The sequence below is a fragment of the Chelonia mydas genome, chromosome 6, assembly GCF_015237465.2.
Source record: "Chelonia mydas isolate rCheMyd1 chromosome 6, rCheMyd1.pri.v2, whole genome shotgun sequence".
NCBI classification, from domain to species: Eukaryota; Metazoa; Chordata; order Testudines; family Cheloniidae; genus Chelonia; species Chelonia mydas.
The window spans coordinates 88,206,755-88,221,070 of NC_051246.2; the positions used below are offsets into that span (position 1 = coordinate 88,206,755).

Genomic DNA, 14,316 nt, shown 5'->3' on the forward strand with positions numbered 1-14,316 from the left:
TAAATTGCACTTTAATTCCCCCTTAGCTTGTCCGTGCCGATTCTTTTCAAATTAAGACTGACCCTGTTACAACTGTCCATCGGCAGAGCAAAGAGGAGAGGTTTTAGGGGTAAACAGCCACAGCCACGCATTTTAACTTCTCTGGCGGCTCTGATGTGAAGCTCTTCTCTCTGGCTGCTAGCCTCAGCCAACGTGTGTAGACGACGTGCATCTTGCTCCGTCAAATATGTCTCTATTTTCTATGCAAGACGTATGGGTCCCTTCTGGGCCATTTACTCAGACAAAGCTCCGGATGAAGCGAAAAGGGAGTTTTGTCTGAATCAGAACAGGGCGAATATTCCAGGAATCTTTCCCAAGATTCTTGGTAGGGCAACTGCTTGTGTTTGAAATGAATAAATCCAATAGCATCAAGCCATTTGTATGTTACAATAAGATGTATTCGTTTGTCCTTAAAAGGCATTTTCAAATCTGTGGTTAGCAAAGGGACATGAAGCGAAGGAACGCGCACTTATTTTTGGTCATTCTTTCCGACTAAAAATATTACAGATATACGGGGAGCTGTAAGTATAATTCTGCAGATTTGCTTGAAATCCTGAGACGCTCTAGCCTGGATCCTGTTTCGAAAAAATTGATGGAAATTGGTTAAAAATATGTCAGTGCAAAAGTGGCTGAATTGCAGTAGGTATCATACTCTGTAGCTGGAAACAGAGATCGATAAAAACCTAATCGGGAAATAACAAGCATTTAATACATCAAAGCAACATGAGACCTCATTAGACTCCAAAAAAAAAAACAAAAACAAAAAACAAAAACAAAAAAAACAAAACAAAAAACCAACCAACAAAGCCCCAAGTGAATGTACAATAGACTAATCTTAAAAGGGATTTTTTGGGGGGGATCAGGTATAATAACGTCATCGGGTTTAAAGTTAGGTGTTTGTAGCAAACTTTGTGTGTTACTGGAGCGTGAGGGTCAAGTATAATGACAAACATGTAATTTATTTAGCACATTTAAGAGAATCTTACTCTTCATCACACAACAATGAAGCTAAAGGGGAGCGTGAATGTTCAAAAAGACACTTGTCCTGGAGGATTTTATTTGCCCCCCAAAATCGGTTTATTAGTCACTGGAAGAATAATCTATTTTAAAATAAACTATTTTAGGTACAAACCACTATTGTATGTATTTATTTTACACATAGCTTTTCGCATGGCAACAGGAGTCGCACAGGATTTACAAATATTATCGTTTTCTCGTCCACCCTCTAAAACGGATGCCCCAAAAGGAAAACAAAACACATCCCTGGCTAGCCATGCTCACAACGTGCTTTAAGAAAACAAAACAGCCCTAGGTTGCGTCCCAAATACCAGTCCACACTGATGTGGATTCGCCTCTCTTGCGGATCCACCTGCAGTTTCATCCCAGAATCTTGATTTAGGAGCTTGGGGCAACGAAATTCGCTTGATTCTTGATCCCCTCGCCCCACCCCCCTCAGTTTAGCTCAGGAAGGTTAGGCAGCATCACCAGTTCCAGGAGACGATGGCAGGGTGTGCTAAGTGCTGGTAGGCCGGGAAGAGGCTCAGGGCAGCGGCGGAGCTGGGCTGGAAGGTTTGGTACCCTTGGATTGCGAACGCAGTTTGTGTGTTGCAGCCCAGCTTGTCCTGCGCCGCCGCCGCTCCCGGGCTGGGGGTACAGCTCTGGCACGGTTTGCCATCCCTGACCAGCACCGGCACCACGACTCTCCTGAGCAGAGGGGGCTGCTGGAGTTCGGTGCTGCAGGACCCCTCCGTTTTAGCCCTTTTCATTTTGTACCTGTGGTTCTGGAACCAGATCTTGACTTGGGTGGGGGTCAGGCTGAGCAAATGGGCCAGCTGCTCCCGTTCCGGCGCCGAGAGGTACCTCTGCTGCCGGAACCGCCTCTCCAGCTCCAGCGTCTGGGCTTTGGAGAAGAGCACTCGCCGCTTTTTCTTTTTCTCGGCTTCCGAGCCGTGGGGCGGGTGCGATCTTTGGGTGGAATCGGGTAAACTCGTTTCTGGACCGCTCTCATCAGAAGCTGGGGACAGCAACAACAGTGGCAGGGTTAGAGGGAGAGCAGGTAGCCGCCACCAGCAGGATCAGGTACCTATAGCCCCACAGATAAGATGGGGCAGGGATGCTGGTGTGAGCAAGGTGCTCTTGGGTCATTCTGATTGGAACAGTGAGAGTCACCGTTGTTTAAAAGCCCGAAAGAATTCTGATAGGAATCAGGAGATTCTATCTAAAATCCCGATTTGGGAACAAATTAAACCGAAAAGATCGGATTGCCTTGCGTTTCCACGTGTCATAGCTGTACCGTGTGCAAGATCGAATCTCTGTATACAGTCTGTACAATAGGTAAAGCCTGCAGGGCTTCTTATAATCTGTATATATCGGTATGCCGTACGGTTATTATAACAGCTATCATGTTTCTTTCCATAACTGCTGTTCCTGTATCTCTTTTCTTCTGCAGCTCCCTTACTTTAATATGAAGCATGGGTCGGGGTGATACGTTATTTTTTTATGACACATGCTCAGACCTTACACAATCTATAAAAGTTACAGCTTAATAATAAATACACGGATACTTGTGTAGATGCGTGTTTCTACCCACTCGGATCCTATTAGGCTACATACTGTTTCTATTTTGTCCATGGGTTCAGACTGAAAACTGGAGCACGTGTATTATTAGATTTGGAACCCCTCCACTACATATAGAATTGCAGCAAGGAAAGAGAAGGACAATTCTGATAAAGTTTAAAGCTTATGGTGTGTATATATGTGAGCATTTACATACATATATATGCCTACAGGTAGACCGATATATCTTCAGATCTCATTAACTATATCTACCCATATGCCCTTAAGCGTGTTGTCAGTATTTTCCTGCTGTTTTATTGCCGCAATTCAACCACTGTTCTGCAAGAAATCCAGACTGGCTCCTGCGGAGTGTTTTACGCTTGCGATGTCCTGTTTATTTCATACTCACACAGATAATGGTTTCTGTCGCTTTCGATCCATTCCCCGTACGGCGAGCTGGCGTACTTCTCTGACGGGTGGCGATCCGAGTCCTGCTTGACGTTGGTGGCATCCTGCTCCGGTAAATCCAAAATGCTCCTCACCGTAAAACTGATCCTGCCAGCTGTGGCCATTGTAGGGTCGGTCGCCTTTGCCACAGACTCCCTCGGAGCTACAAAATAACTGCGCCAAGCTACTCGGGAACCTGCGGACTCAAGGGGATGCTGGCTCCATCCCAGCCGAAGCCCGAATATTAGTGTCGTTTACAGAGGTGTCCTGTTTATATAAACAGTCCTCGCCGCTGCAAACACTGCCCGCTTTCAAACCGTCCCTGTCTGGGGGATGCTAAGTACCTGAATTAGTCAAGTGCTAAAGCTCTAATGGGAGTAGGTGTAACCCCGCCGAGAGAATAACCCGTTACCTCCCAAAGACAGCAGCAGGAAACGGGCTTCATCATTACATATTCTGTCTGATTAGCCCAAAGTGGGGACAGATAATGGTAATTGTTAGCAGTGAATAACATCTTGGGTGGTATGTGGCGACCAACAACCGCCCCCCTCCATCCACCACCAACGCCACCACCGTCCCTGCTACGCGCAGGAACATCCCCAGAGCTTGGCCAGCCCCCCGGCAGCCCCCACCCCAGGCAGGAGTTCATTCATTATTGGTTTTATTCCTGGCCTTCATTGGGCTCGCTCACCGCAGCCCAGGCAGCTAGCCCCCAGGCCACTGGCAGCTTTGCTAAGCCACTGGGGGCTGTTTCACACCTCCAGCCGTTTGTTTCCACTCGAAAAAGGGGTTCGTTCCAGGAAAGGGCTTCACTCCCGTCAGGGATCGATTTGGCTGGCTGCTCCTGCTTTCCCAGGGGCTCGTGTAAACCTGGGGCGGGGGGGGGGGAGGCGCAAAACCTTTCCTGAGAAATAACCAGTTCCGAAAGCGATGCGCTATTTTTAGCATCATGCGAGGATGCAGTGCTACCAGGTCTGCTCTCTCAAACCAGGCGCTGCAGGGACCGAACTGCCTGCCGCTGGGGAAGCGAGGGAAGCGAGCAGGCACAGAGTGGGGGTGGTTTGTCCCGGATGGACACAGTATAAAAGGGACTGGGCCAAACAAGCGCAGGAGCAAACGCTGGCTCCGAAGCAGGTCTGTTCCGCACTGCGCGGCAGGGCGAGGCACTAAAAGGCAGCGGTTGCATCCGCCAGCTCGACTTTCTTCTTGTGTGTCCCACTCTTGGTACCTTGGAATGCATCCGATGAAGTGGACTGTAGCTCACAAAAGCTTATGCTCAAATAAATTGGTTAGTCTCTAAGGTGCCACAAGTCCCCCTTTTCTTTTTGCGGATACAGACTAACAGGGCTGCTACTCTGAAACTTGGTACCTTGGGAATTTTCTCTGGCCTCCACCCTGCGACGCTGAAGTCATCGGGGGTGTTTTCAATCGACTTCAATGTGCCGGCCTTGAGAAGGCTTCAGGGTAGGAAGCAAATGTAGCCTTTCCACATGTCCATTCAATGTAGCCTTTTCACACGTACCTCCCCTCAGCCGGTCTCAGTGAAGCCAGTGGGCACCGTCTAACTTCGTGCAAACTGGTATTTTGATAGAGACTTGAGGGTCAAAAAAGAAGCCCGGTCAGCTTTTCATACGTTAAACAGCAGTATTATAGGCCTGAGACTGTCGGCCTTGAACGGCATGATCGAGCCATAAATAATCGATGTTCACCAGTTGGGGTCAACCCCGGTGCTTCTGGTTTAAATCGGTGGGATTATTCCCCGTATTTCCATCTCCTCAAACCAGGTGATGGTGGCTCGCAGCCCAGCCAGAGCAATCCCACGTGGATGTGAGTCACAAACCGCTCTCCCTGCCTAGGGCGAGCTGATCTCCAGGCGAGCCCCATCCGCTGGAGCTGGTGTCGCTCCCAGGTCGGGGAGCCCTATAGAAATAAACGTGCAAGTCTGGCTCCTGGTAAATAGAGGCAACAGGAGCCCTTTACGGGCCAGGCGGCACCTCGCTTTCCCAAGCTGCGCTCCTTTCATTTGGACCGCGCCAAATGTACAAACAAAACGGCCAGGTGGGTTAAAAAGTGTGTTCCGGGTTATGCCTCTGACACCTACACGGTCATATTTACATACTAGTTTAATCTCTCGCTTGTAACGTTTCAAATGGGCCTGTATACACACCAAACAAACGCACCAGTACCCATGATATTAACCCCCCGCCGCACTGCTCTGGGTATGGCTTCTGGAAGCAGTTGCACTTGATAGGGAAAATGTAAACAGAGCGATAATGGCAAGGGAACGAGACAGATTTATATCCGACAGATTTGTGGGCTAGATGAACAGGGCCCAAAGCTCCCTTTGGCCAACTTCCTGCATATTTCTTGGAGACTGGACAGGCTCCATATAAAAGATTCCCAGGCCATGATTATTGGAGCCACCTATCAAGCGTGCCTGGTGACAGTAGTTATCTTCCCTGTTCCAAGATCAGCCTCCCAAACGTCCTGGGTGGTCGGACCGAGGGGAACACAAATACATGCCAACTGCTAGCCTGTGAACAAAGGGGAAATGTAGCCCTATGTCCTGGACCTGTTGGAAGCATTTGTTCCAGTCAAGATTTTGCATTTGTTCAGATCTGGAATAATAGGTGATTGACGCCTCCTCACAATGTTCTTTAACTCTCCGGGATAAATCGGAGCTTGTTTCTTGTTGTCATGGTTTTCAATAGGGTTCAATGGGATTTGAACCACTATCGACTCTGCTTTACGTCTACTGCAGCCTAGTCCATACAAATTTATTAGTTATGTCTTTTTAAATGAGATTAAATTGAAATGCCTTGCTTTCCTTCCATGCAACGACTCATTCAGGGATAGGTGGCCCTGTATCTCCTAATCATTTTAATCCCAGCAGAGATCCATAAACTGCACTCGACAAGGTATGTATAGTATAATGTGTATTGTATTGTGGCGCTCCCGAGCTATGACTGATAACAGCTTACTGGTAGTTTGCAACGGATTCAGATCCCTCTGCAAACAAAGCAATGAGATTATAACAAAAGCATATTTAATATGTCGGGCCCTGGGGCCATACAGAGGCAACCAGTGGTGCTAGTACCAATGAAGTGAGGCAATACGTTGAATTGGAGTTGTAAAGGCCCCCCCCCCCAAATAAAAGACACCGAAAAGTTACTTATTCGTATCTCGTATGCAAACATATTCTTACTGCGCTGGGGTTTTTTGGAGTTCACAGAGGCACAAATTTATACTGTAGTCAAGGTGGCTCTGAAATGAAGTTTGCCAAGCACCCTCTAAAGAAAGTGTAAAAAACTTTGTAAGGGAAAAAAGTCAGAGTGAGAGAAAGAAAGTCTCTACTTCAGTGACCTCTCTTAGCCTTTTAATCTATTTAACATCCTGAGCCCACGCTGCTGTGTAGAAATAAGTAAATGGTACTCTTCAAGACTTAAGAGCTCTTCAGCATCAAATATTTGCTCTTACTCTGAGAGTTTTTCTCAAATAGCACAAGAAACGGTCCCCTTATAACCGCTGAACCGTCTAATATACCTACCTATTGTTATCTCTTCGGAATATTTGGTTTCAAAGGAAAATGCAATAACCTCAAGTGTGCTGTGGCTTGTTTTGGTTGGGATCTACTTGGATACATTTTAAATGCTGCGTCTCTCTCTCCCTTAGTTTTAATGTCTCCTATCTCAGAGTTCCACCTTCAGCTGGAATACTTTTTTATGAGCGTTTAAACCACCGAGATACATAACCATTTAGAAGTTCTTAATGTCTGCAGGTGTCGGTTCCCTGAAACAACCCTGCTAATCGGTGGGCATTTGGCAAATGGCGAGATCAAACTCTTTGATAAAGATGTATTGTATCGAATAAAGAAAAGGGGGACTTGTGGCACCTTAGAGACTAACACATTTATTTGAGCATAAGCTTTCCTGAGCTACAGCTCACTTCGAAAGCTTATGCTCAAATACATTGGTTAGTCTCTAAGGTGCCACAAGTCCTCCTTTTCTTTTTGCGGATACAGACTAGCACGGCTGCTACTCTGAAACCTTGGATCGAATAGTCACTTTCAGAATCAGGTGGGACGTTTTGCAAGAAGAGACGCAGGTTGAACAGTGCGTAATACTCCTAATATTGAGTTTAAAGCACAAGTGACTTTGTTTATAGTTACTAGTAATAAAGACACTTATCTGTAAAGTTACACTACCAATTCCCAGGTCTCTGTAACTGCAACTTGCATAACGCTATACATTTTGTATGCCCCATAAATACAGAAAATACTATATAATCGTATCACATTATAATACAAACATAGGATTTCTATTTCTCTAGGCACGTACGCACACACTACATACAGACAGTATCACGTCTATGTGTGTTTACACGCTCTGTGTACGTGTACATAAAAACACATACATTCTTTGCAGAATCGATGTCTAATTCATTTCATGGTGTCCAGGTAAAGAGCCCGATCCTGCTGTCATTAAAATCAATGGCTACATTTTCATTGACTCCAATAGGAGCAGCATCAGTCCCAAAATTTAGGTTACAGTTTGAATGAATTCCTCAACTCCTCTCTCATGAAAAAGCTCCATGAAAAAGCTATTTGCATGTTGAGTTGTCTGAGCAGTCATTTCACTTACAAATATGCAATCCACTTGGTATCATCGTGAATTTTCCTGCACATAATTCAATTTCAATAATGTCGCCTGCGGCGATGTTTATTTGTGTTGTTTATTCTTATTTCCACTGCTCATTTATTCCAAGAATATGGTTTTCCTGTGGGTCTGAGAAGCTTCCTTTGCTTAAGCATGGAGCTCTTTTTAAGTAATTACTGCTTGATGCAGTCTGAGAAGATTTAGGAACATCCACAGAAAATCCCATTAGGAATGTGTCCCAACTACGTGAAAGTTTTGCACCCTACCCCAGCTACTGGCGTCTGTATTAGACTGAGGGGAATTTCCTCGCGGAGGGGCCATTCTGGATTTTAAAATGGTTGCGGGTAAACCGGTGTCTAACAACTGTGCTATACTCTTCCTACATAAACTGTATTGGAAAAGAGGGAACGTGATCTAGTCCTTGTTGTGAATTCGATCCAGAGCTGCCAATTTGTTCGAAGCCGTTTTTACTCCGGCTTCAAATGAAATAGCTTGCGGAAAACCGATCCGCCAATAAAAATAAAGATATGCAGTTTTGGAAGGCGAACGATGATGATTTCCCCCCAAACCGAAGCCATGCTGGCGAAGGGAAACGCCCTTTGTCCTGTAAAGCTTTTGCTGTGAGAGCTCAGAGGGGTCTATGCTGCATTCAGTCAATCCCCGTTGATTTCCCCAGGCGTTTTGGTGCAGGATCAGGTGCCGCCTCCACGGCTAAAAAAAGCGAGAGAGAACGTGCTATTTCTGTACTCTCTCACACACACACACACTTCTCTTCTCTGTTTTAGTGGCAAGTCAGTAGCACTGGGCGTGACCACGCACCTAACTTGCAATCTTCCGAGGCCATGTTAAAAATTATTCATACCACCTGAGAAAATATGGGATGCTTTACTTTTTTGAAAGAAGCCATTTATTTTGCTCAGTGGAGTATTGCAAAGCGGGCTGAGTAAATCAATGCATCTGGGATGCTGAACTGACCATTTGCTCTCAAGTAGTTAGTTGTGTCTCCGCCTCGGACTAAAAAAGAAATGTTATTTTGGTTCTGGCTGAAATATTCACGTTGTTCATTATGACATTCTGGCGCAGCCCTGGCTCAGACAGCAACGGGCAGGACTGGAAATATGACAAGAAACACTCTTCTTGTAAGGTTCTCAGTCAATTTTGCAGACCAAATACACTGGCGTACTTTAGAGAAAGTTTGGTTAGGCATCTGGACTGAGAGAACCTAACTCTATGAGGTTCCCTCTCAATGGTGCACTCCTATTTCTAAGAGACATGCACTAGGATTTTTTTTTCCAGGGAAGTCCTATGGCCTGTGATATGGCCTGGGGGTCAGACTAGACTTTCACAATGGTCCCTTCTGGCCTTGGAATCTGTGAATGCAGTGCAGTATTTGGGAGGCTACACTGCCAGAGGTGACCTCATTGGGCTGAGATGATAATCCAAGGTTCTTGCTCACTTCTGATTGCTCTCCAGGAGGGAGTTAAAGGTCCCCTGGCTAGTATTCTCAGAGCCAGAGATGTGTACTTGGACCCCATATTCTCTTTAGTATTACTACATTAATTTGTTTCATTTATTTGTGTCATGGCAGTGTCTATAGACAACAATTGAGGTCATGGTCCCATTGTTCTAGGTATTGCACATATACATATCAAGGGACAGACTCGGCCCCAAAGAATTTACAGCTTAAGTAGATAAGAAAAAAGTAGGAGAAAATAAATATTATTACCACATTTGGCAACTGGAGAGCTGGGGCATAGAGAAGTTATGACTTGCTTAATATCATGAAGGAAGTCTGGAGCAGAACCAGAAAATGAACAAAGATCTTTTGACTCCCTGGTCAGAACCTTAATTATAACCCATCCTTTCTCTTGTGCTGTGACAGATTTTAATGTTCAAAGCTGTATATGATATATTATTGAGTGTGTATTGGCTGTTCCCTTTGCTCATACAGTCCATTTATTACCACTGTTCAGCTCTTATTACAGTGCTTAGGAAACCTTGGGTGAAATCCTGGCCCATTGAAGTCAATGGGAATTTTGTCATTGACTTAAAGGGAGCCAGATATCACCCCTTCAGCATGACAGGTGCTGTATGAAACCAAATTATATTCCACTTTGTTGTCCTCATTCTGTGAATCTCCCTCATTTCAGGTAACTTTCCTACTTCTGCTATCTCTTAACTCGCTTTCTCTCTTAGAGCCTAACTCACTTCCTGTCTTTAAATCTTACCTTAAACTCATCCATGTCTCTTTGTCTTATGATTGATATTCTCTGTGGAGTGTTTTGTGATAAGGATGCTGTTTTGTAGTGTATATTATACTATGTCAGAAGGATGCCATTTATATCCAGTATGTATTGTATTTGCCTCTATCTCTTTTCCTCCCAGAGGAATAATGGTATTTTATTGTAGTTTCCCCCCATTCCCTTAGTAGGTTTATCTCTTTCCTCTTTATGTTCCTCCTTTATTTTTATTTTGTATTTTAAAAACGATCTACACACACACGCGCACGCTTGTTGAATTTAGCACAATACAAAAAAAAATCAAAAAGCCAAACCTGAAGACAAAGGTTTCTTCCTATAATGGTGAATTATAAAGGCTCTAAATTTCTTTTACTTTTATCTCCAACATCCATGCCATATTTAAGGGCCTTCTACTGGGGCTGCTGGGGAACAAATCAGATGAAGACTATATGTAGACAGCTGGTTTGTCTCTGGGCTCACATTTGCTCTGTAACCCACAAGTTTCTGTTGTAGAACCTGATTCTGCATGGAAATCAATGGGACTTCTTTTGCATGAATGAGGACTGCAGGATTGGGTTTTTCATTTGCTTTCTGCCGAGTCCGTGTAATTGACGAGGAGGAATGATTCTGCAAACTGAACTCAAGAAAGCAAGGAATGTACAAAGGGACAAATCCTCCCTGCCTCTGTGGAGAAGGAGAAGGAGATTGTGAGGACATGAGCAGGGGATGCACAACCCCTCATGCTCTGCTCCACTGGGACCCTTTGCCTCAGCATCCAGGGCGTGGTGGTGGATGGATCTTACACTATATGGTCAACAGCATTCCTTGAGTGAGTGGGGCGCAGCAGCCGTGGGAACTATTGTAGTCCTGAGGCTGCAGTGGCAGCTGCAGAATGGCTCCACTACCATGGCCTGGAATAAATATTCTATCAGCATCCCAAACCCCCCTCCCACTCCCCCCTGCGCCCACAACCCAATCCCTTTAGTCTGTGCTTAGAGCCCATTTGCCTGACTGTATGTAGAGTTCCAGATCTGATTCTAAATGAAGGGCAAAGGATATCAAGGGCAAGATGAGATATAAATCCAAATTAAAGCTGTTGCAACATGAGTATGCAGGGACCCTTTTCCCCCTCACAATGTTCCCAAACAAGTGGCAGCTTAATGCTGAGCTAGCAATCCCGGAGTATAAAAGTTAACCACGAGCTCAGCTGGTAGCACTGATCACCCCAGAAAGGGCATGTCTTGGAAGGGGTTGGGGGCGTTCACCTCCTCCAGCAGGGGAGCCCCAAAAGGCTAAGGAACTCAAGAGAAGAATCAGACCAGCTTCTGCCCCAATGACTCCAGCCTCTGTTGCTCCAGAAGGGCATGTCCAAAGGTTGCCTGGTGTACAAGGGCAAAACCCAGTGAACTCTCACTCCATGCCTGAAAAATGTAGAGCCGTTCAGAAGGTGAAGAGCTCTTATTTTCTGTCTAAGGAAAGACTGAGGAAGGGTTAAACCTGAGCAAGGACTTCAGGGTTTGGCCTCTACTGGGATAGTTTCATTAAGAGTTTCTTTATGAAAATGTAGTATTGTGTCTTGGAAGAAAGCAGTAGAAACCCAAGTTTTCATAATGATACATTTTGGGTTCTTTTGATTTGCTTTCTGGATTTTTTTGAGCTTTTGGGATTTACATTTTTAAGCTTTTCTCTGCAACCGCATTTTGCTTATTTGCAAAATGAAACATGAGATTCTCATGTAATCAATTGGTTTCGCAGCAGCTCTAATAAATGTGTTAGTCTCTAAGGTGCCACAAGTACTCCTGTTCTTTTTTCATGTAATCAATGACTCTGGGAGCTGGGGAATTCGGGAAAACACCAAATAATGCAAGACTCATAAAATTACAAGAGTTGAATGAAATCCATGAAGACTGTGCACAATTCAAGAAAGGCAAAACAGAACCAAATCTCTTACTTAATTTTGTTATGAAGATTTTAGAAGCCAATTATTTGCTAGTGAACTGACATTTACTCTTTTTCCTGTTGTGCTACAAATTACATTGGAGGCCACTTACAGTGAATTTGGGAGGAGTGAAACTCCACTTTATGCTAAAGTAGAATGAATCTCTCCCCCGCCGCCTTCGACTGTTTAATGGATTGCGTCATGCAAATTTCAGGTCTAATTCTGTGATTCATTTCTGACAGGGAACCTCTGTTTGGGGCAAAGTTTTTCTATGAAAAGTAGAACTTCAGTATAAAAGACTCCACTGTGTATATAGCTTTACTTGGAGCTTCTGAGCAGGACACATATGTTCGATTTTTTTCTCCTCTAATTTTTATTTCACAGATTTTTTACTAACACAGAATCCTGCTCTTTAGTTCTGATAATATTTTGCACATGCTGCGTGCACAATGCCTGCTGCTGTGTTCTAAAGGTTAAGCCAAGCTTTGATCTCAAGGTTCTCAAATTACTCAGAATTCATTTCCATCAGGACATTGAGCCATAGGACATGGCTAAACATTCAAGAACCTTTCTACATTATCGTATAATATACTAGGCAGTACAAAGGTATTAATTGCTGCTAGGTTAAAAACTAGGGAACGAGGTGTTTGGTGAGCCTAAATTTTTTTTCCCCAGTTGGAAGATTTGATTCTGAGACTGTAGCTGAAAAGATGTTTTCACAAAGATCAGGGGTTTGTTGCAATCACTGGGCCTGATTCTGCTGTGATTTTCACTGGAGTAAATTAGAAGTAACACCACTGACATCAGCAGGATTCTACCCGCAAAAGTTATTCTCAGAAGTCTCCATGATAAATAACAGCATCCTTAACTGTGCAAAGAAATGCCACTCAAGCTATTACTGTTTGTAGGGAGGTTACAGCAGAAACAAACATCTAAACCACAAAGCTCTCCTTTTTACTTTTGACTATAGCTGAGAGAAAGCAAAACCCTGTGTCCAAATGATCCTCTACAGCTGCAGAGTTCAAAATAGGCATCTCAGTTATGTGGTTTGGACTCAACTCTATTTTTGCCATTCTTGTTTTGTTCTTAGAAATTCAAGTTGCTGAGATGGGTGCTGAGTATTTACTGTAATGTATTTTTATATTTAATTTTACTCTAAAACTAAGAAGTAATAAATGACCCTAACCAAATATCAGCCCTAATTTATGCATATATGTTTGGGGTATATGATTTAACATATTGCATAATTTAAAAGGTTTTATTTCATAGTAAGTGCTTCATCTTCCTTTCCTCTTTCTGTATCTCAGATCTCCCCATAGACACCCTGTGCCTCTCTTTTCTCCTCTTCTATCCCTACACATTTTTGCTTCCATCCTCCTTCCGCCCCCAAACTTTTAAAATTTAAATCTTCATTTTGGTCATTTTCTTGTGGAAACATCAGGTGTTGAACAAATTTTACTGCTACTGACCGTGGGCTCGACCATGCTCCTTAGTCAATAAAAGGATGTAAGGAACAATTTTACAGGCCTAGTACAAGTTTTTCTGTATTATAAACAGACCAGTCAAAACAAAACTAGAGGAGACATCCTCTTTAGTGGTGTTATAGTCAAAGGCTGGGCACTCTGTCCATTACATATTTTGTGAGCTGAAATGTTACATCCCTAGTATGAGTAAGGAGAGAATATTTAGATTTATTTGTTTTAACCATTTCAAAGCCAGTCTATTCAGTTACTTTCTAAATGGCAAAAGTGCAAACAGCCTGAAAGTTTTCATTTCAAATGTTGTTGGTGTTTGAGTTATTGAAACACAGCCTCACTGCCAAAAGGCAAAGCTGCAGAATCCAGAGGCGCAGGGTTGAGACGCAGGCAGGCCTAAGTTCTAATTTTGGCTCTGTGTCACTAACTCACTGTGTAGCCTTGAACAACTCATGCTACTTTCCTGGCTCTGTTTCCCTGCCTATGAAATAGAGATAAATATACTAACCTGCCTACCTCTCTGGGTGCCGTGCGGACTCACTAGTTAATGTTTGGACAGTGCTCTATATAAAATGCTGCAAAAATGCTAAATAAGTATTAAAATCACATTTGAGTGGACAAGTGGTTCATAATGGACTAAAGACCTGATCCTGCACCATTGGAGTCAATTGGAGGTTTGCCTTTGACTTCACTGGGAGAAGGATTTGAGTCTAATGCCTTTGTTTATTTTTAAAGGCAATTTAAATGGCCATGGTTTCTAATGCAGAAAAGCTATGACACATGTGCAGTAATATTTTCCATATGCACTTTTAAAATTAAAGGCTACTCTGTGGTGTTCGATACCTGGGTACCCCTGGATATAATATTATGTAGCAATTCTAAACGTGTCCCTCTAGGTGATAACATCAGTGATCCAAGGATGACTGACGTTTCTCATATAGTTTTCTGTCAAGAAGTAAAACAAT

General features: G+C 43.8%; 1 protein-coding gene across 1 annotated transcript; it reads right to left on the bottom strand.

Annotated features, from left to right (window-relative positions):
• Positions 1-1,064: 1,064 nt before the first annotated feature.
• On the bottom strand, positions 1,065-3,613 carry NKX2-8 (NK2 homeobox 8). The gene is made up of 2 exons (XM_007065247.3): positions 3,005-3,613; positions 1,065-2,053 (listed from the first exon to the last, which is right to left on the bottom strand). Exons 1-2 carry the CDS (start codon positions 3,165-3,167, stop codon positions 1,521-1,523), a joined length of 696 nt encoding a protein of 231 aa, XP_007065309.1. The 5' UTR covers positions 3,168-3,613; the 3' UTR covers positions 1,065-1,520.
• Positions 3,614-14,316: the final 10,703 nt, after the last annotated feature.

Bases quoted from the DNA above. Each gene is read 5' to 3' on its own strand.
- NKX2-8 (XM_007065247.3), bottom strand. From the start codon at position 3,167: ATGGCCACAGCTGGCAGGATCAGTTTTACGGTGAGGAGCATTTTGGAT. The intron at 2,054-3,004 runs GTGAGTATGAAA...TGCTGTCCCCAG, and splicing joins CGACAGAAACCATTATCTGT to CTTCTGATGAGAGCGGTCCA.